Genomic DNA, 24,318 nt, shown 5'->3' with positions numbered 1-24,318 from the left:
CTCTTAAAATCTTAGTACATTTTTCCTGAAGGTTGATTTTCTTGAAATATTTTGCTCATCTGGGGCCTGGAGGCATGCAGCTTTAAACGTTAGCTTGAACATATACCTCATATTATAAATGAGCCGCGTCACGACAAAACCAACATAATGGGTTTGCGACCAGCATGTATCCAGATCAGCCTGCGCATCCGCGCAGTCTGATCAGGATCCATGCTGTTTGCTATCAGTTTCTCTACTTGTAATAGGGTTGGTAAGCTGGTCTGGATCCATGCTGGTCGCAAACGCATTACGTTGGTTTTGTCGTGGCGCGGCTCATATTATAAATGATATATATTATGATGCGAGACTGAAAATACATCTAACAAATCAGGCCAGCAGGTTATCTACTTGTTGTAACCAGGTAACTGACAAAATACACATAGAGAACATATTGTCAGCATGTATTTCTGGCTTACAATCAAAAGCTGAGAACAGATTTAACTGTAACATCATCACCCTATCAGCAACAGAATGTACTCATTTAATCTTGTAAAAAGATGTATCCGTGATTGCTTTGATCTCGTAAGAAGTTTATGCGAAAACCATTAAAACATTTGATTTACCTCTTCAATTTAAATTTTGAAAATTCAGCGATAGAAAGTAAAGAATTCTGGAAGGGTAGACCGAATAAACTAAAATTAAAAAGTGTTATAGTCGTAGACTGATTTGTAATTTTTAAAATTAAGTGACAGAAAGTAAATAATTTTGGAAAGGCATACCAAAGAACCTAAAGGACAAAGTGTAAGTCAGAGACTAGTATGAGAGGTAATAAAAAGTGCAACATCATTCAAGCACCCAAGCACCGGCTTAAGTAATAAAAGAAATTATTGTCCAGGATAAAGATCATAATCGGGGAAAATAGATAAAAAGTAAATTTGCTGATTCAGCATCTTTAAAGAAGCATTCTCTTCTAATGTCATGTGTCAGTAATGACTATCCTGATAGATTTATCTTTTTTATAGAAGAGACACTTGTAAGTTACCAAATTGTTTGAATAAAAATTTGCACTCCATGAAATACGTTCATTACATAATCAGAAGCATAAAATTATCATATTTGACTGATAAGACTATATATGTCAATTTTATATGTCAACTCGTGAACATTCCTAAATTCTGTGTCCTTCGTGTCTTGTAAAGGAACAAAGCAGACACTCGTACCTTTATCAGACTCGGTTAGCGTTTCATCCAATATAGACTTGATAGCTGTGTTCTCGTACAATAGATTTCAGTATTGTACTCAAAAATGTATAATAACGACATAATATTAAGGATTACAGACCCTTATCGCCACTGGTATGGGAGCCGCTATATTGATTTTTTTTAAATATTATTTCAATAATGACTTCACAATGGAAAATGCCATTTTATGTGGCAATAAAGATAGGCAATGTGAACAATATTGAGAGAAAGCGATAACGGCTAGAAGTTAATTACAATAATAACCGAAATATGTCAATATTTACGGATTCATTACGGTTCGTAATCCTTAAATATGACCGACAGATTAATGTTTTATTTCATATTTTAATGTATGGCGTCATTTGATTAGTATTTATTAATCTAGATAACTATTACAAAGTAGAATAAAGTAAATAATTGTTATCCTACACTAAGCAACCGAAATCAAGACTTTTATCATAGTTATTAATATGCTATGCTAATAAAACATCATATTGATATTTATTTAGCTTTTGTAGCCTTAACACCAGTCGATAATGTTTAGTGTCCAGCTTTATTCGTCATCCAATGAAAACGCTGGATTTTTCATAAAATTCTGTGCGTTGATTTTCATAGAAGAACAAAAGTTGATACTTGTTCACAGTAGACTTCTTTTCATAGAACCGCGTTCGTAAAAATAGACAGGAAGTGACGCAATAAAGTGAATATTATTGAAGCAAAATAAAGCTTGATACTAAGTATGTTAGTGGTCATCCGTAGCTGTTCTACAGAAATTAGAAACATTCCCCGGCCGGTCTCTACCGCTCCTGTCAAAGTTTCTACTTTCTGTAGAACAGCCCGGATGAACACTAATATATACTAAAAGCCGGTATATATACATGTAAATATCAACTATTATAGTAATCAAAGTAGCGTGCCAAACAATATCAAGTCCCCAGTTCGCTCTGTAGAATCTCATAACACAGTTTGTCAATTTTAACGATTGGTAAAATGCATGCCATTTTAAAAACATTTTTTTAAAAATACTATATGAATATGTTATAAAATTGTCATGTGATCTTAGGTCAAACACCACCAATTGATGGAGGTCTATTATTTTTTTTATTTAATTGTGACATTTTGATGTTTTAAGTAGTGAGTTTCATTAATGATTGCAATGATTCCTGGGATTTTGTTTCTCTTTGTTTAAAAAAAATCCTCTCAGTAAATGGAGGGTTTCATGTGTATAAACGGGGTTTCATGTTTCACTGGTCCTTTGAGCCTCGTCATTGTCACACTGCATTTAAATTAACGAAGTCTGCTTTTAATAGATTTTTTTTACTTGATACTTGAATTTGTCTTTAACTATGATGACAACGGCTTTCCATAGATTCTCAGAACTTTGCTGTATGGTTAGTAAACCAAAGTGATGCCTGTCGCCCTCATAGTATGGCGACTTTATTGAGAAATTTCGTGTGAAGTCACAATAAGCATACTAGGTCATACCAACAATTAAGGGAAACTTTTATTTCACTTTTATTTGCACAAATGGGAGATTGCTGCTTCGATAATGAAATGTCATACATGGCAATTAACTGATACTGATAGGGCTGTAATTTGACTGCTGAAAGTTTAATGCCAAGTTTCTGCTCTGTGATTAAGACGACGTATTGGGTAATTTGTTATTAGTGCTGTGATATTTTTGGTATGTGCATTTGATAACGAACATAGATTTGGAAAAGAAAATATGTAAAGAGCAGTTTTTTTCGTATCTAACTCACGACGTGCATATGTATGTACTATAGTATACTAGTATATATATAGAAATATACATACAATCAATTTACCTACTGTTTTATATAAATATTTAAAATAAAGCTTTTTAAAAAAACAATAACCAAAAAAAAACAAAAAAACAAAACAAAAAAAAAAAACAACAAAAAAACAAAAACAAACAAACAAAAACAAAGTCTCATTTAACTGTGTATAACTTATTTATAGAAATACTGTTCGCAAACCCATTATGTTGGTTTTGTTGTTACACGGCTCATTTACGATGAAACCATTCTGAAATTTAAAGTTACGTTATGTTATTTATACTATTCATTATATTAAAGCAATTTTGTTTTTTATTAAATGATCAGTGTAGGATATGTGGGGATTGTTTAAAGTGACATTTTGTTGTTGTTGTTAAGTTGAATTAGTATTATTCAAAAGATTGGCTATTATAAATTTGATTGACCAGTCATTGATAAAGGAAAATGTTTATCAATATAAAAAAGCTACCTAAATCATAAAAATACTGACTTGAGCGTTAACGACTCATTCTGAACGTTATTTATAAAAAATGCCGTTGGTCACGTGGTTTTAAGATTTTTTTTTATAGTAAACTATCAAATTTATAATGATTTTCATAGTAAACTATATAATGTAACAATATTTATATGGTAAAATATGAACTTTTTTTTATATTTTTACCTCTTCACTGACCATTTATTTACAATTGGATGGACATAATTACACTATCTTTCTTACGATGAAATTACATGTAATTGCAGTTGCCAGTTGCAATATGTTTAAATATTTATCGAATGGTTCAAGAAAGAGTCTAATTGTTTTTTATTGTTGTTGTTGTTTTTGTAGGTTTTTTTCCCAGTAAAATTGAAGCAACGATGCAAAAATGTATGTGCAGCAACACACGTATATTTAATTATAAACAATAGGCGTATGTATACAATACTTACATTATCTTGTCTTATGCACAAATTGTTACTATGTGCAGTAAAGATAGAGCAAGACATTAGAAAACTAGTACAAGTTATTTTGGCTTGCAAACAGTCTTTAAAACAGGTAAAAATGAAAGGAAATGTAAGCAGTTAATGCTTACACACATCATTTAAAAGTGATCAAGTCACCTGTAGACATAAGCTGGTCAGACTCTCACATTTCTCCGTAGTAAATTTTAACATTGTAACACGAATGCGGCATAATAAACTTCATTGCTCATGTAAAAAGGCTCTTCAACACGTACAAGAAAATACAAAGCGTTTTATTTATATTTGTTTAATTTAATAATGTAAACGTCAACAAATCGTCTATTTATCAAGCCAACAGGTTATCAGCGTGTTGTAAAGACCAGGTAAATGACATAATATACATAGAAAACATATTGTTAGCATATATTTCTGGCTTACAATCAAAGAACATATGAGCCGCGTCACGACAAAACCAACATTTTGGGTTTGCGACCAGCATGGATCCAGACCAGCCTGCGCATCCGCGCAGTCTGATCAGGATCCATGCTGTTCGCTATCAGTTTCTCTACTTGCTATAGGGTTTGTAAGCGAACAGCATGGATCCTGATCAGACTGCGCGGATGTTGGTTTTGTCGTGACACGGCTCATATTTAACTTATAGTATTTAACATCACAGCGTTTATGGGTGCTCATTATAGACATCGTCATATAATTCCGGTGTCCCATACAGGCTTCTGTAAATATCATGTTGTAAAAAAGTATGAATCGCTGATTGCTTACATGATTTATTCATTTTCACTGTAATCCCTTCTTTGAAGATGTACCCCATAAATTATTTATACGAGGCAACGGGTAGACAGTAGAGAGGTTCAATGAGAAAATAGCCCTTAAATCATTGAACATATTTTTTAAAAAGCCGAGTTCTTTTTCAGTTTTCATGTCTCAGAGAATAAATCACAGAGAAAATATATACGGTATTAACAAATCATATTCTATCAATTAAAAATGTCCTTTTTATATAGAAATAAACAGAGAATACGTACATCATAAATAAAATAGGTAATAATCAAGTTGCTTCTCTGCTACTGATAACACAAAGCCCATTTGCTAAGCAGATAGGCTACCATTGTCCAATACATCTCGTACTGTTAACATCTTAACATCTCTTTAATGGCATGGCCATCGTCAATGGAGATATCTTTTTTTCTAAACTACGTTTTTTTTTGCTTTCAAACAAAACTAAGAATCAAGATAATACGATTTCTGAATGATCGGATGGTATTGTTGTCATTCGATAAACTCGAATCGCTAGATTGTACTGGCTAATATTCTAGAATCAAAAATTTTTAAATTTTGTAATCATTTTAAAGATACTAAAAATTTGGGGCAAGCGGCAAAGTTTTATTTTTGGGGGGATTAAATGAATTTTTAGTCATCGTTTTCTATTGCTTTGCCCAAAAGTACAAAACAAGCCCCTACGCGCGTAACAATATTTCATGACAAATTCAGATTAAGAAAAATGTGTCCAAAGGAGTCATTCTCTAAAAAACCATCATTTTGGCGTGTCATAAGAATACTATTAATATTTCAAAAATATTTCTATATTCGTTATAATTGGTCGTAAGGCGCACTAATCTTCTGTCTAGTCAGAACATAATATATATATATATAATAATATGATGAGGAAAGTAGCATACGGAGACACAGTGACTGTGAGGGATGGGTCAAAATGTAGAAAAGAGTTGTTTTGCATGACTTCAAGCAAGACGTCCCCCTCCCCCTCTTAAGGGAAAAGTTCTCAAATTGAAAACTAAATAGTTTTGACTGGTGTTAATAATAGATAAGCTTACAAAATACTTTGTACAACATTGTCTTATATCAGTACATTAAGTACTTTGACTTCTTATTTAATTCTTCTTCTTCTGACTTAGTCATTGACCTATTTTCCGTTTGCGCGCGTGGTTCGCCTAATTTTAAAGAATAAATAGTGAAAAATAAACGCTATATAAACGTTATGTGAAACAGCAGTTAATCGGGGAATATAGTCAGTTTTTTTTTTCAATTTTGAAATTCTCAGTCAATTTATACAAAAAGTTTGAAGAAGGAAATTCGATCCTTTTAACTATTTGGATCGTGATTACATCATCTAATTGTAACATAAAGTTTTGTGCTGTATGGCACTAGAGATGTTTCATGACAAAATGCAATTGGCTTAAATTACTGTTTGGTGAGCATTACACTTGTTTCTCTTTAATTTTCAATAATGATCAGGAGATGTCAGTTAGGCATACTTATCTGTCAATTTCAAGGCTGAAATATCCAATTATTCTCTTCTTCATAAATAAGTTAATATAACGATGCCGTAATGAAAGGGAAATGATATTTCTGAACGTGTATTTGCATTGATAAATAAACAGTTTTAATTTACGTAAGAGCCATTCCAAGAAAATACAGGTCCAAGACCACCCAATAAAAAAGCAACAACAACAACAACAACAACAGCAACAGCAGCAGCAGCAGCAACAACATCCCCCACAAAAAACATATAGGTAATGATAAAATTGGCTTTAAATACAAGGTTGAAAGAAATAAATAAAATGCAATCATAACTTTTCGCTTATTCACGTAAAGAGGGGTTCCGGCGGAAAGAATAACAATACAGTTTCTTAAAATTTCTACAAAAAAAGTATAAAAGGGCTTTTAATACAGATTTTCGAAATTTCTTTTTATTAAATTAAAAAAACGTTTCACACTGCCGTGCTTTGATTCCCCTTTCAAGTTTAAGTACAATATTTTAAGTCTTACGTTTGATAATGTAACAAGTTTAATGCATCATGAAACCGATTTTGCGTTGAAAAAAGATCTTTTTATATATTATTTCACCTATTCAAATAGGTGAATTATTTATGTGATGAACTTTACAAAATAAATTATGTGCATAATGACAAGTATAATTAAAGTTTATGCTTTAATTTACCAGGTAATCGATATCTTATACTGAAACTATCACTTTGAATGTAATTTAATTATACAAGCTGAATTCAAAGAACTTTAAAAAAGTGTTCGAGTTTTTGAGTGCACAGTTGGACGTACATTTTTATGACCTGAAATCGATGTAAGTGAAACATTAAGACCTCGTAAAAAAGGATAGTCATTAAGTGCGTGTCAACAGACCCGTACAATAAAGGTAATGTACTATAGGCGTCTTGTCTTACATAGATTTAATTTTATAAAAGACGTTTGCTATTATTCTCGTACAGGCTTATAAGCAGAATTTTGCGGTACAGAATTTATTTTAATTGTCACGTTATTGAACATGTAGTACATTATAACAGAAACATTGGGGTCAACGAATTCGTTATATTGAGATAGATATAAATAATGTTGCTTTTATTTCTAAATGAGAACTCTAGCGATCAATCGACTTATAACAAATCAATCGTGATATGAACTGTGGCCATGTCACGTGTATGCTTTTGACACGTGACCTTTATTCTTATTCGGAACATTCTAACATATCGGTTGCAAACTCAGTTGCCAGTTAAATTTATTTTTAAAATAACTCATGGCATTCTTAAAAGGGATCCCCAGAGGTTTTTTTTACATGAGGGTGAACAATTTTCGGGGGAACAATGTTCATTGATGTAGGGCTAGACAATAATTGCTTGACAATAAAACATCCGCTTACCCCATTTTTCAGAACAATTATTATAATTGTGAAAAATGACTCAAAATTGAAAACTGTTGCAATTCTTTTCACAAAAAAATCAGAATAAGCCAAGCACAAATTAAAGTACAATTTTACATTAATGTCTTGGATTATTTCTTAATTATCTAGTGCATATTTTTTCTGTTTTAAGTGTCCCGGATGTTCTTTGTAAAAAAATCAAATTTTATGGTACCTCAGTGAGTTCCTAAATATAATCAATTCACAAGCACATGTATGTATGTGTTTTTCATGTTGATTTAGACAGAGAAATAAATCCATTATGACAGCATGTAAATATACCAACATGATAAACGATTATGTACAAATGGACAGTAAATATTTCTTGCTGCAAAACAGATATAACAAAAACAAAAGCCTGGCAATAATTATAACGAAATTACAAACATATGGTGAAAGCTGTAAATCTGTTTGAGACAGTTATTTTCCCAAAAATCATTCAATGTAGGTAACCTTTGGCTCTTAATTTATAAACGTATGTACTGACAAATTCTGAAGGGAGCAAATGGCTAGTGGTTAAAGCTGAAACCCTAATAAGTAAATGTCACAATGACTATAATAATTATTCAAAGTTTCAAAGTTTATTGGCAAATCAGTACACAAACCTTTGACCATATATATACATACAGACATGCACATAAAGATCAAGACAATATAATAACATTTTTGCAATACATAAAATATAAAATCATAAGAGGGACACCAAAGCACAAGTTGTAACAAATCTAATATGTATATAAGAACATTTCAGTTTAATAGAAGTGAATATAGCAGTGTTTATTATGAAATAAATTTATAGAGCTAAAATGTTCCCAAATACATTGTTCTTCGCTTGACTTTAAATTTGTTATAAATGTAATACCATTAGCAATTAGTGGATAAATCCATACTTCTTTTCAATATCATGACCTTCAGTGTAAAATATCAAGCATAAAATCCAGTCTACAAATATATACCCAGACATGATAAAAATTTTAAAGTGCGGTGTAAAATGTACAATTCATACTTCAAGTTTAATAAATACAACGATTAAAACATTTAAAGAATGATTTATCAATTTATATAAGTTTTCGAAATCAGTAAGCATACTAAAATTACAGGATTTGTAAGCAAAGGCTTCTGTTAAAATGTGGTGCCAATAATGAACATATTATAGATTTCAACAATACCCAGGTGCATGCACAGCGTGAACTTATGTCTTAAGACACTGCAATGCATATAACGCCGCCCGCATGGTGAAACAATTAAATAGATAATGTAATCACCGTGTTTCTGGTTCAAATCATTGTAAGTAGGTACCTGTAAATTCCCGGTAATATAAGTTTGTTTATTTAGCAATAAAATGAATTATTTCTCTTGATAAATATTCAATTATTCTTGTGAATGTTATCTTTTGTTTTTAGATGATTAGGCCGTTAAGTATTCGAAACGATTATCGCACAGTCAGCAGCAGCAGCAACGACAGCAACAACATCAACAACATATTATCTAAACAACACAGCAGCAAAGATAAGCCCCCCTAAAACAACAACAACAAACACCAAAAACAAAACAACAACAAAAAAAAAACAACAAAAAAAAAACCAACAAAAACCAAAATCATGCCACACACAATAACAAAACAAACAAAAAACACCAGAAAAAAACAACAAAAAACAACAACAAAAAACACAAACAAGACAGCAACAGCAACAACAAGCAAAGAAAACAGCATAAAAAACACCATACTATTTTTTTCATTTACTCCTTTGCCCAAAATTATCCGAAGATTTATTCTAGAAATTATGGTTCCGTTTGATTAATCTGTCAAACTATGAGGCAGAAAAAATCGACAGCTGTCATAAATGTGTTGATCTCATACGTTACCCAATCTGTAGCATTATTGCAATATAAACCTCCAGATTATGCAGATACGGAAGCGTATTCGGGTCATTTAATATGTTTCTAAAAATATGACATAAAATATAAAAAGTATAGTCATAATACTGTTCTTGAAGAGTGACATTTACAAATACCAGGGTCTGTTTTTTTAACTGTTTCATTTGAATTTATTTACATCACTTTCCATAACTTTGAAATGCTTATTTGACTTTCTATATCTCAGTGTTATTGTATTTTTTCTGGCCCTTTGGGTTCAATGGTTCCAATATCGTTTGGAACATCTCGGCTATTATTCATATCGGAAACTTGACAGAAAGGGCCGAGAAGTTTCGATTGATATTGTTTGTGTTCAAAACTGAATACCACTGAATGCGGTGCTAGGGGACGAGCGATATGTTTCACTTTCCAACGTCTGCCATATTTACCTATTTACGTTAAGTTTCCATTTGCTATCATGGAATCTACCATTTCCAGATTTTATTTCTTGACACAAAGATGTAGATAAATCTATACAAACCCTTCTTCTGAAACCAATATGCATAGTAAAATAGAAAAGGTAAACACAAGACTACTGTTAGAATGCACGAAAAACGAAAAGGTTGTATTTTTTTTAACAATAACCAGGTGTGTGCACACCATGAACTTGTTGTTAGGTTGTTTCTTACGTCATGTTAACATGAAGATGTATATCGTTGCCTGCATGGCGTAACAGTAATGTAGATAATTCAATCACCGTATTTCTAGTTCAAAACGTTTTTGAGTAGGTAACATACACATACCTGATAATAGACGTTTTAGCAATAAAGGCATGTACTTGTCTAGGTAAATAATTTCTCATTAATTATGTTGATATTAATCACTACAGTGAACTTTCTGTACTTGCCAACGATTCTCGTAAAGTCTGTGCAAGAAGAAGAAGAAGAAGAACAACAACAACAACAGCAGCAGCAGCAACAACAACAAAAATAGTATTAAAAGCAGCAACAACAATCCCCACCACGACAACATATACCACAAAAACAAAACAACAACAACAACCACAACAATCATCATCATCAACAACAACACCAGAAAAAAGCAATGATAAAACAACACAACAACAATACCAGCAACAACAAAAAACAACAACAAACAAACACACAGAACACGAACAACAACAAAACAACATCATCAACAACAACAATAACAGCAAAACAAGAATCATGCTTAGCCCAGAAATGATTTATTTAGAAATAAAGGTTTCGTTTGATTAATCTCTCAAACTATGAGAAAGAAAACTCTACAGCTGTCATAAAAGTGTTGATCTATTGTGTTTCTCATTCTGTGTGAAATTGATCTTTACACTTGTGTAAATACAATCTGTCTTTTTGATGCAATAATGGGAAAAAGTTTTCAGATATTTCTCAAAATATTACATTTAAATTGAAAACATATTGTCTGTATTAGATGTTATACCATTCCGCATGAGTGTTATTTTCAATTTTAAATTCAGTTTTTTTTTATAGTTTCAAACTGAATTTTAAAATGTTTTAAAACGGTAACCTTCGTCATTCGGAAAATACCTTTTAGTTTACTTCTTTGTAGTGTTATTTAATTACGTTATATACGGGTCCTTTGGGATCATTGCTAACATAACTTGCACTGTTGAGAATTAAACTTCGCCTTAGCCGGAGCTAGTTGATTACTGCACTTCTCGTAATATATCATGCTATACTAAATGAAATCTAATCTGTGAGTCTTATCTATAGATGTGTTTTGATTGCACTCGAGGGAAATGCCTGCTTCAGATATTAAGAAACACAAAATACTCGCACATTTATTCGATTCCTGTTCTATTTTATATTAAAACATAACAACATAACAACAACGAAAAAAACAGCCTCAACAGCAGCAGCAACATCAACAAATAACAACAAAAAACAGCAACAAAATAAAAAAAAAACAATGGGAAAAAAACCTAGCAAAAACAAAAACAACATAACATTAACATAAGCAACAAGTAAAATTATTGATAAATATCAATATGCATATAAAAATTACAGGAAAACTCTAGGTATCTGTTACAATGCAATGCTTATAATGAAAATGTAAGAGTTTTGAACAGTATTTTATAACATGTATGCAAAGCGCCAACTTGATGTTACAACGCAATCTCTTGTAAACCGCCGAAGCCTGCATGGTGAAGCAATTAGATAAATAATTTAATTGACTCAAGTCATGTCTGGTTTAAATCACTCGAGTAGTTAGCGGATAATTCTTGGAACAAGAAGTTTGTTTATCTAGCAATAAAATCATTTATCCCTGTTAATAAATATTCCATAATTATTAGGTAAATATTGGTCTTTTGTTTAAAATGATGTAAAATTTAGTGTTTTTATACTTGCAAACAATTCACGTTATATTCGCATAAATTATACAACACCAACAAGATATAAAACTTATGGCAGCATAATAACAACAAGAAACAAACAAACAAAAAATCCTTTCACATCATTTTGTTTTCCAATGATTTATTCTAGAAATTATGGTATCGTTTGATTATTCTGTCAAAATATGAGGAAGAAAAATAAAATCGCAAGCTGTCATAAATATGTTGATGTCTAACATTACCCAATCTGTACTAAAGTGATCTTTACACTCGTACAATATTATATTTCTTGGTACATCTACGGAAGCGTATCCGGGTCACATAATACTTTTCATAAAAAGGCTGGAAAAAAATGTTATTTCTAAATAAGTTCTCAAAGCATTGCGAATTTGGGTGCGACTTCCGTATCCGGGTCACTTAATACTTTTTATGAAAAAGACTTGAAAAGAAATGTTATTTTCTAAATACATTTTTGTTCTCAAAGCATTGCGGGTTTTGGTGCGAAATCTTAGCGTTTTTTTCCATTCGTTTTGGCCTCAGGTTCCGTTGTTTTGAATTTATTTATATAAAGTTTATTTAAACTATAAACAAATTTGACAGTATCCTTTAACAAGAACACAGGTCATACCAGCAAAGAGCATATAATACATGTGTTAAACAAATTTGACATTTTCCTTTTGTCATTGTTACTGATACTAACTAGTAATATATCATTACATTCATATAAATTTTGAGGATGACTGTTTTAAATGTAATCGAAATATACGATAAAGAAAGTTGCATTTACAATGGATAAAGTTTTCTCATTAACATTGTGTTGAACTTAAACAGTCTTTTCTCTAGATGATGAAAAAGAAACAAATCTAGAAAAAAAAAAAAACAGCGCAAAAAAAAAATATCCTGAAATTTTAATTGCTTCTGTTAATGCTTTGCGTATACAATATCTATCCAATACCACATTTACAAAATGAAAGTAGGTGTAATCTGGTTTATGTCTTTCTGGATCGTTACCAACCGCTCAATTATAATTTTACCTGGTGGTTTATTACATACAAACTTATAAACATAGTGAATAATGAGTTGGTACATGAATGTATATTGTTGAAAAAGTGTGTTTGCATTTAGGTAACACTGGTCATTAACTCGTTAAAATCCGGCAATTTCCGTCCCGTGCCGTAAAGAAGTCAACGTGACCAAGAGCAGCACATCTTGTCAAATAAACGCATAAATGAATTTATCAGATGCGAAAGTCAAATATTTTCGCATTTCTTGGGCATTGCATATGTTATGCTTGTTCTCGTAGTTTGTATATCGTATGTCACAAAATTAGATTTTTTTTTTCATATTTCGAACCGCATGAATTTTGAAAAAGAATACTCTCTATAGTGCCGGTATAATAACATAGTGTGCTAAGATAGGAGTTTGATCATTTATAGCAAAATAGTTTTCTCAATCTGAAAATGCATTAAGTTGGCATAATGACAAATCATGATATAACACAAGAAATCTTAAGTTTGGCTATTTCAAACCAATTACTTCCAAGGACAACTTGCATACCGTGTGAATCATAGTTCATTTGTGCGTATTTATGCTTTTGCATTAATTTACTGTTCAACGTGTCATATTTATACAAAAGTAATCAATTCATTCTCTTTATTTTACATGACCTGTAAACGAACTCTTTATTTGACATTTCTGAAAAAAACTCTGAATTCAACACGATATATTTATACAAAAAAATCAATTTGTTTTTATTAACAAACTTAGTTTATATGACTTCTGTGATTCTCTTGACGAAATATGAACTGAAATCAATTGTTTTAACTCATTTATCTCAAGGACATATGATCCATTATAATACTAAATTTACAATGCCGGCGAATGTGTATTGAAGTTTCATATATCTAGGTAACGTAGTGTTCACATTACAGACAATTATGGACAAGGACAAACCATTAATTATTCTCGAATTAACGCTGGTTGAAATATATACCTGCTGAATGAGATGGTTTATGTAGATATAAATAAACCTTCCAGAATGGACTTCATCACATACCTCGCAACAATAATTACTATTTTTGTCGTGAACTTTTTTCTACCTCAAAGATTATTAATGAACTTTGTTTTAAAGAAAGAGAAGTTTATTTGTGGAATCTAATTTAGAATCAAATAACTGTAATGCATAATTATAGAAAAGAAATAAATAAACTGGCTTACTAATGATATAAAATCATCTTTGAAAGACACACACATTTTTATTAACTGAATATGGATATTTAAAAATATGCAAACTGTATCTGCTACACACGTATAATGACGTAATTGCCCAACCAGTTTTGCATATATCATTGTAATTTTCTTATAATTATGTAATATTTACATGTATTTTATTTTATTTATTTTAAAACATTGCTTCTTGTTTAATATTTGTTAGAATGATGCCATAAATCCACACATTGCGCACCTACACAGCTTTATGGCGAAAACAAAATGTGCTTGTAAGATTTCAAAAGTAACATAAGATTTAGTTATGATAGACCAGGAAATGAAAATATCATTGCATTGATTTAATTCACAATCTGATTAGTTTTTCAAAAAGCCTGAATTATTTTCCAAACACTCTGAAAAGTACGAAAATCAACATCGCCATCAATGATCACAATTATAACTGGCATTACAACAACAACAACAGCATCAGTAGCAGCAGCAACAACAGCAACAGCAGCAGCAGCAGCAACAGCAGCAGCAGCAACAACAACAACAGCAGCAGCAGCAGCAGCAGCAACAACAACAACAAAAACAACAGCAGCAGCAACATCAACAGTAACAATATCAGTAGCAGTAGCAGATACAACTACAATAACACCAACAACATTAGTAGTAACAACAACAACAACAATGACAACAAAACCAAATATCACCACTACCATAACAAAAACATCATGAAATTGAAAACAGCGACTTAAAATGACTTTAGAATATCACATAATTGCATAAAGAAAACATAAATGTATAGAAACAGGACCGGGGCTTGCGTTTGATGTAATTCTGAGAAAAAATTAGATAAAATATTGTCTGAGAGAAAGGTTTCATTTGATTGTCGTAGCAGATCGTGACAAAGAAATGTAGACTAAAATTGTTGTTACAGTGATGGAAACCATAACCATGGCTTAATAAGACGGACTTATTGAACCCCAGACTATGCGTCTCTACTAATTTCTTTTTGTCGTGACCAGAAAAGGGCAAATTTATTAACGATTTTACAATGATATGAGCAAATTTGATATTAAAGGGACTCCGCTCAGGTTTTACGACATGACGGAACTGGAAATAATTTTTCGAGATTAATGTTTCATTTGGTCTATTTGGTCTATATATGTAACGTGTGTGAAATGTTTTAGATCAGTCGCTCACTCCGCTCTTCCAGATTAATAATTCCTACTGTGAAAAATGACCGTAAATTTAAACGCCTTTCACTCAAATTGGACCAAGAAAAGCTCAAAAATACGATTTTCAATATTTTTTTCAGTACATTTATTAATTATTTTCATATCTCTCTGTTTTAAGTGTCCCCATTGATCTATGTAAGAAATTCAAATTTTATACATGTGTATTTCAAGGCGTTTGAACCTCAGTGGAATTCGTTTAAAACAAGTGAACAAATCACAATTTTCAATAGTTAGCATTATGAATATATCAATAGTTCAAAACTGTCAATGTACTATGCAATAATAGCACAAGGCCTTGTTTGTTGTGAAGTTTGAAAAATTTACAAATTTAATTCAATCAAATCCAATCTACCGTATATATAGAAGCATACCAATAGTAGATGAGCCTGGATTTATTGATGAACTTACATGTTAATATTAGGCTTTGACTTTTATGTTTTACCTATTTGATAGTTTTTGTACGCCAGTTTAGTGACAGATTTTACGTTTGCCACTGAATGGATAAAATAGAAAAATAAATTTTACATGCCCGTAGCAAGGGAAAATACAATAACAGTCCTGCAAACTGGCGACCCGTCCGGTAAAACCCAACATATATTCATGTTTAATATTTGATACTAATATCTCTTAAGCTTCTAATGGACTGCCCGAAGTTCAAAGAAGGTCGAGTTCTTTACACATGGTTAGAGTTACTATATAAGAGTACAGGGAAATCAGCTGATAATCCGAGATATAGTAATTAGTGAAGTGATCCCAGGAGCTTCCAATAGATACCTCTTCGCGTGCATTACTAGATTAAATGTTGTTTTGAGTGCATCTTAATAATGGCCATTTGTCTGTATAAGTATCGAGATACAGCCAAACCTGTAGACATAAGCCACCCAAAGGAGTAACCAAACTTGACCTCTTTCTAGACAAGTGGTCTTTATTTCGAGGTTATTATGATTAATTGATTTCATGAAGTGTTGTCTAATAGTGGCCTTTATTTACAGGGCGGTTTTTATTCGCAACTGGTCGTTTAAAACAGGTTCGACTGTATTGACGTATTGAGTTGTGTTAATGTAAAGTGTGATATAATTTGTTTTGTCTTCGTTTATAAACTGATTTTTTTTTAATATTGTCTGAAGAGAAAATGTTTATATGTAATTTAAACCCGTTACCTAGCCTTTGTCACCAGTAAAGAACCAGGACAGCTTGCACATCCGTGTAGTCTGACCAGACTCATTGCTGTTGTTAGCTCAAATTTTGTGTCTTCATATTGAATTTCTTAAATATTCAAATAAATTGTTCGATATACACAGCAGAGCAAATCCATTAAAAAAATCAATCAGGTTATTGGTTAATATTGGAATTTATTTAATGCTTAAACTGTGTCTAAGCTTTGGTATAATTTCTATATTTTACCATATAAGTATCAAGCATTGTGTACATTACATATAATTCTTGTTTCAGACATTACAATCTATATGAAAACAAGAATAAAATAATACACGGCATTGGTATACATAATGTTATTTTTTCTTAGTGATTTCGCCAAGTGCATAGCACACGAATTACTTGTCCGGAAAATTCCGTGTAAAGGATGGCAAATAGCTTTGAAATATACCGGAAGTCAATGTAGAAACAAAGATACTACGATCCGTATTAACGTAAAATTATTGTGCCAGGAAGGTGCTAATTCATGTAGTTTTGCAGCGTTAGGGTTAGGCGGAATGAAATCTTTTGAACTATGGGATACTTTATACAACATCGTGGTACTTTATATGCTATTAATACTTAATTATTTTTAAATGTTTGTCTTTTTCAGTTATGTTTGATACAACTGCGCTTATCATCTATCCAGTGAAATACTCAGAACAGATTGGCATGCGGGCAGGTAACGAGTCCTGGTCATTCGGCTGGGCTTATGGTCTTGGATGGGGCTCAACTGCCCTTATGGCCTTTAGTGCAATTCTTTTGTGCCTAGACAAAGATGCCGACGAAGTTATAATGCGAGAAGTTACAGATTATGAAAATGGAATCGAAGAAGATGAGGTCATTATATGATTACAGATTTATTTATGTTTTGTTTTAATTGTAAGAAAGTGTGTACAGTTAAAGGGTGACAATTTGACGATTATTGATTATCTCGATTATATATAAGAAATTGTAACGTTCGTCATGCATGCACGTTACATCTATACTTGAAGAGTACGTTTCCATTTTTGCATGTATTGTCATTTCATATAACCTTAATAATATATTAAAATAAATTATTAAATTTTTATAAAGCCAGACTGTGGCGTGATTTTTAGTGGTGAGATTGTCAACATTTGCGTACTTCTTTTTCTAACACGTAAAAGCAAGAAAACGCTTTCAACAAGACGGTAAAATCACCGTTTGACGTTACGTTTTTATATCACACGTGTATAATATAAAAATACGTAAAACATTTTACTCTTGAAACAAGTGACGTCATATGAAAATTCAAACGTGTTTACTCTGTTAATGTTGTCAGCAAAAAGACACAAAAAGACGATAAAATCACTGTTTGACGCGTCATTTTTATCAAACGTGAAAAATAATTATAAAATAAAATACGTTATAAGTATTGCATGAGAAAAAGTGACGTCAGAATTACGTCAGTAATCAATTATCGTGAATATTATCACCCTTTACTAAAATCTTCACCCGGAAGTACTGCTCAACGCCAAAAATGTTATTTGATGGATGTATATGATTTGAGCCTTATATTTTAAAGAGTTTATATTTATTTATTTATAAATACATTACCGGTAAACAGGACACTGTTACAATTAGAAATACAATATAAGATTACTATGCAACAATGACCGCGACGGATGTACATTATGATGAAATATAAATAAATAAACTTTGTGTTAATGTTGATGAAATATGGGTAATATCTCACTGGGAATTATCATTTCAAAATCTAATAAACTAAATATGCGTGTAGTGAGAATGAAGTATAAATAATTACGAATTGATTTTTAACGGAAAACAATCATGTTTATAAGCTGTATGTTTTTATGCATATACATACATTACTTATAACGGTGTAAAGTGAGGAATTTAGTTTAATTTTTTTTTTTAAATGAATGTTTCATTTATATCCTACGGTGACACAAAGGTGGTATGTGTGTGTGTTTTTATTTATCTCGGGCGCACGACATAGTATCTCGTATGCACGACTTAATTATCTCGTGCGCACGACATAGTATCTCGTGTGCACGAATCTGTTAAATGGTGCACACGACTTAGTAACTCGTTCGCACGAGATAAATAAAACCATACACATGTCACCTCTGCGCCACCGTACTATCCTGATTAAAGTACGTAATTGAACGAATTAAATTTTAAATTATAATTATCTAAAATCAGACTGCCTGCATATATGTGCAATCATCTTTGCAGCCATTGTTACAGTCTGACTAGACAATAAGCTCACTTACTTTAAATTTTGATATTTTCACATTGCACGCAATACTCGTGCCATACTAGTATGTCTTTGGTGGTTATAATGGTAAATCATAATGGCGAAATATTGTTTTCTGTGTTAAAAGCGAAACTTTTAAGTCGATACTACAAAAATATCCTATATGAAACATTCATAATCTTAAAAAGTGTACGTTTAGAAATTTTTATGAATGTATATCTGATGACGTCATTATCAGTTCCATAATTTTTGAACTATTGATAAGCATAGAGTATATTGACCTACTTTAACAGAGTAGGCGTTTTTCTACGTATATAAATGTTTATTTTATATTCTTACGCAGCTACCTAGAATTGAAAAAAGACAATTATATTATTTTATCTTCGACACGCAATATCTCTGAATTTAACGTGAATGTCTATAAAATAAATCATTAGTTTGCACATGGGGTTTTACGTAAATAACATTTTTATTTAGTCAATAGTTATAATTATAGAGCAAGTGGTCCTTCAAAAAGTTATATTTGGAATAACATGAAGTCCGTTATTTTTTGTATAACGTGTTTAGGTCGAAGATCGCATTTATTATTATTTCCCCCACCCAACGCTTTTAGATTGCTTTTAGATTTTAATCTATATTATCAATACATATATTGAAATGGTTGTCATTGTTAACAATTTTGAATCTTGGTCTTTATGTCTTTATATATTATCTGGGCCATTGGGTGAGAAGTTTTCTTGACGCTCTTCTAGAACTTCAAGTAATTATAGTTAAAAGAGACGACTGTGTAAATATTTATAAAAAAAATATGCTAACACGTTATTTTGGTCTTTATAACGTTTTTTTTAATGTTAAAGCATAACATCTACTTCCTTTATACGTTTACGTCACGGATGTGTCGGTTCCTGGCTCAATTTACGTTTGGTTAACTGTAATTTATTTATAACATTTGGTGTAAAATATTTTTAAGCGTGCTCTCGAGGTTCAATTTTAACCTATGTTTCCTACAAACATTCCTCGACCAAAACATTTTTTTTCATGTTATCATAATTTTCATATTTATCTTCATTGGTTATCATTACGTTGCAAGGTGCTTGTGACGTCATAACTGTGATTTCATAGCAATCCTTTAAGTATACATTATTGCTCCCTTAGAAATACATTTTAAAGACGATGATTTGTATTAAATGTTCTTATTATTTGGCAACAAGTGTTCGGAGATTAAAATGTTTGTTTATATAAGAGTTTCAATCATTATCCAGTTATCGATCGCGATACAAAATTGTTTTAAGTCTTTTAAGTCTCAAAATGTAATAGGTGAGAAACAACAAAAAATCAATATGTTTAGTTAGATATAAAATCTAACTCCTACTTGCTTTTTGTAACTTTGTACTTGAACTAGTAAGGAAACATGAATTGGCATTTTGGTAAAGAGATGTTTTTTTTTTCAATTTGCATTTAGTAAATCAATGTGCTACGTCACAAACTATGGGATTGCCTCTTGACAATTTAAGGCAATTTTCTATCTTGCAGAAACGTTTTTTGTGAATGTGTAAACCTTTTAAAGCAGCATGCCTCCAGATTTATTCTAATTTTCATGAACATTTTGAAAATATCTTTAAATTTAAAATATTGAAGTATGAACAAAAGTAATAAACACATCGCAAAGGCATTTACAATCCATGTAAATTACCAAAAAAGTGGTCAAAATTTGCAAAAATAGACCTTATTACGTTAGTCACGCAGTATAAATATTATAATAAATGCTGCGAATTCGGTCATTAATCGCTCATTACATGTAAATTATAACTTGAATCTTTTATATTTTAACTTTGCTTAAATCTTGGTTCATTGTTCTCAAATTTGATTTTCTTGACATGTTTTGTCTCATCTGGAGACATGCGGCTTTAAAACGTGAATACTTCTATTAACAGTTTGGTGAATATTCCTTAAGCGTCATTTTATTTATAATGTGAGTCATCAATACCAAATTCATTTTAAAGATGCGAAATAACCTGCTTAAATTATCATATTGCAGTGGTCGCCCTCCGGTATTTAACACTACTTTGTTATTAATTTTTATGTCCATTTATACACCTGAAGAACTCACCACAAAAATTATGTTTCATTTATTGTATTATATTACATGTATAACCATTCTGCTCTCGTGTTAATGTAACAAAAACATCGAAACGATGTATATATAATATATATATGATAAGGAAAAAACCGAACCGTTTGGATATGGTATATTATTAAAGGGACCCCACTGAAGTCCAAAGGCATAAAAAACATGACATTTGAAAATCTTACAAATATCAAGTGAAGTACTTAGATTGAAAAGGCTGCAGGAATAACAAAGAAACATATTCAGAATTAAATAAAAAAAAATCGATTTTTGTATGATTTTTAGACGGATGTTTTGATTTTTACTGTAACAGTAAAAACGAATATTTTGGAAAAACGGGGTGAAGGAATAACCTGAAAATTTGCACACAAGTTATTGGTCCAGACTGCAGTCAATTGGTACATAGATCTCGGGAAAAAAATCCAGTTCCGTCATGTAAAAAAACCTCAGTCGAGTCCCTTTAATGATTTTAGCCTGTGACTTACAACAGTGTATTATGCCAGTATTGTCTTAAACAATCCTTCATGATGCTTTATTTTTTACTACCTCGACCATCATATTGATTTGCAGTGTTAAAATACATCTTTTGAAAGTTACTGAATCAATTTGTTGATTTATTTCTTTCCCGGCCATTATTATATATAATGAATGAAAGAATACGACCGGGGCTACGTCATAACTATAATAATTATGTTTATAAATATTAATAAAACACGATATAATTATGTCTGCAAAAGTTTTATTCGATTCTGTCTGTCACTTAAAGAGCATGTTATCAAAACGGCAATTTCCGTTTCATTACGTCATATGTGCATGTGTAAGAAAGTCGTAGCGAGTTTGCCAATGTGCATCGTGCCAAAGAATGCCAATGTGTTTCCAGAAAACACGTAAATGAACGGAAATTACCGATTGTTGTTAATGCCGTAAAGTCTAAAAATAGATTATGCATGTTTGCTACATGACTGCTCTCATGCATCTATTTATTCTTCTCTCTATCTTCAGAGATTAACAGAATCACTGACTGACAAATCTGAGACAGAGTCGGATATAGCTTATGCAGACGAAATTTTCAAATGAAAAAAGTGAGTTATCCTCCGATCCTATTGTCATAATTTCTACCATAAAGAGTTCAAAATAATCTTTTTTTACTATATAAAGGGACTTTATATAAAGAATTCTGCGATAATTTAGATCGTATTACATCCTCGTATAAAATATTGGCTTTCAAGACTTTCAAGAATGTCCAACATTGTTTTACAAAAATCGATATATTTTTCCCAACATAAGTCAAACTTGTGCTGAAGAACAAGCTTGATAAAGCCACATACAAAACAATTTGCAGTCATATGCATTGAGTACAAAATTGATCACACGTTTCACGTGCCCCTCCGTGCACACCGGTCGCCTATGAAATTAAACGCATTCAAATATTACTTTAAATCTCATTATAGAGAACAAAATAGTCTGTAAGAGAAAAGAAAATAAGCCACTTTTAAACAGTTTCCTGTGTTTATTAAAACAATGAAGATGTGCGTTCATGTATAATAAATTAAAATGTACATGACTTATATTCACAGATACGAACATAGTATAGGACCTGTGTCTGGCCGTGCTTGATTTTTGACGACTGTGCACTGGAGTTGATTTTGCCATCAAAATGCAGTGTTTGTTGAGATATATATAATATTTTGTGCCCGATATCTATTTTTGGAAATAATGCCAAAAAGTGATGCGTTTGTTTGCATAAGGACAAAGTTTAAGAAAAATACACCGGAAGTGACTGATATGATGTCTGGAATACAACAGTGAATATCCTAGAAGCCATAAGATGAGCAACGAATACCTAGAAAAAAAAACCAAAAATTTTCTAATGATATATTTATAGAGTTTGAAGTTGTCGTGTATTGTGCAAATCTTTTATGAAGGTAGCCCAACCTTAACAACGAAGAGAATGCCCTAAAATTTGATGAGATATTTCTATTCTTTTTAATAGATCTATATTTGTCTGAAATTTGATAAAATATTTTTATACATTTTTTAAAAAAATATTTGTAACGAAATAATAATGCAACGAAAAATTTAACGTAATATAGAATCTCTAAATATCCGAAAACTCGAAATTCTAGAAATGTTTTCATGTACAGTGTTTGTATTTAAATTACTATGTACAAGACAGCGGTGGAAATTCTTGAAAATATTTAAAACATCATGCGTGATCTTACAACATAGTCAGCAGAAGAATGTTATTATATCTTTATTGAAGTAATATCAAGGATACATGTAAAAACAACATGCGCGTGACAGGAAGATATTAAGAGCGCTCCCATGACGCAGACGTTCAATCAAATACAGCGCGTGAAGCTGCAAACATGCTACAATTCGATCACCGGTAATAAGCTTTTTCTATAAGTAGTGTAACAAAAAATACATAACCCCGACTACGGAAACGCATAAGTGACATCTCGACAATACTTTCAATGCAGGTGCGAATAAGCGTTATTTGTTTTGTATACATTTCCGGTAGCGTTGCCAATGCTAAATGTCGCAGAAAGAGGTGAAGTTTGCGAAAACGGACGTGACTTCGAACGCAGAAAGGTCATTTTGTATCAATACATTTTCAAGGATAAATCCAAGAACTAATATTTTTGTAATGAACAAATATTTTTTTATCCTTAATATATAACATGATTGCGCATGACGGTACTCCTTCTTTCTGTTGGTAATAAAGACAACAAGCTTTGAAATTAAAGTTATTTTATGCCTCTCTTTTCGGATGTTTTTTTTAAAGATATTTCTATATCAATGTCAATAAAAGGATTGTTTATACACGTTTAACCTATGAGTGTTGTGTTTTTAGATATCCTAAATTATCCCCCACAGAAAATAGTTCACGCCCCAATAGAGGAAACACTTTTGTCGCGGATAAATCCAAATGAGTCATCTGAAGTCATTTAGCCACCTGGAAACCAGGAGATCCATTTCTGTATCAGATAGTGGCCTTTATTTACAGGGCGGTTTTTATTCGCAATCGGTCTTTAAACACAGGTTTGTTTCTTGTAGGATCATTATTTTTCTTATTATAAATTGATAAGACCACGGATTTAATTACATTAATGCTGTGATAGCCCAGCGATGCGAAAATGATACTTATGATTGAAATTACATATGCAATAAATACAAAGTAATAAATCAAGGGAAACCACTCTCCTACAATTTCAAATAGCAAATCTGTTTAATTTACTGCCCTTTATAGAATGGCTGTTATTAACACTATAATGCTGAAATAATTAAATAAAATAACCAATGGAAAAAACAGAAATGAAACAAATTTAGTTAAAAGGTCCTACCAAAGACACAGTTTATGGAAGACGGTA

The 24,318-nt window shown here is 31.4% G+C and overlaps 1 protein-coding gene across 2 annotated transcripts in view; it reads left to right on the top strand.

Annotated features, from left to right (window-relative positions):
• Positions 1-23,772, top strand: part of LOC132742150 (transmembrane protein 47-like) — a 40,270-nt gene extending 16,498 nt beyond the window's left edge. Inside the window, exons 4-6 of one of the 2 annotated variants that reach the window (XM_060730476.1) lie at positions 17,188-17,414; positions 21,947-22,026; positions 22,522-23,772. In XM_060730476.1, the coding sequence (XP_060586459.1) occupies positions 17,188-17,414; positions 21,947-22,021 (302 nt within the window). In that variant the 3' untranslated portion in view covers positions 22,022-22,026; positions 22,522-23,772. The remainder of the gene's footprint in view (positions 1-17,187; positions 17,415-21,946; positions 22,027-22,521) is intronic. The other variant, XM_060730477.1, reaches the window with a different exon arrangement.
• Positions 23,773-24,318: the final 546 nt, after the last annotated feature.

The sequence above is a fragment of the Ruditapes philippinarum genome, unplaced genomic scaffold (assembly GCF_026571515.1).
Source record: "Ruditapes philippinarum isolate M1 unplaced genomic scaffold, ASM2657151v2 ctg1106_1_1_1_1, whole genome shotgun sequence".
In the NCBI taxonomy this organism is placed as follows: domain Eukaryota; kingdom Metazoa; phylum Mollusca; class Bivalvia; order Venerida; family Veneridae; genus Ruditapes; species Ruditapes philippinarum.
Note: the sequence above shows the minus strand (reverse complement) of the source record. Positions and strands in the feature narration are given on the sequence as shown.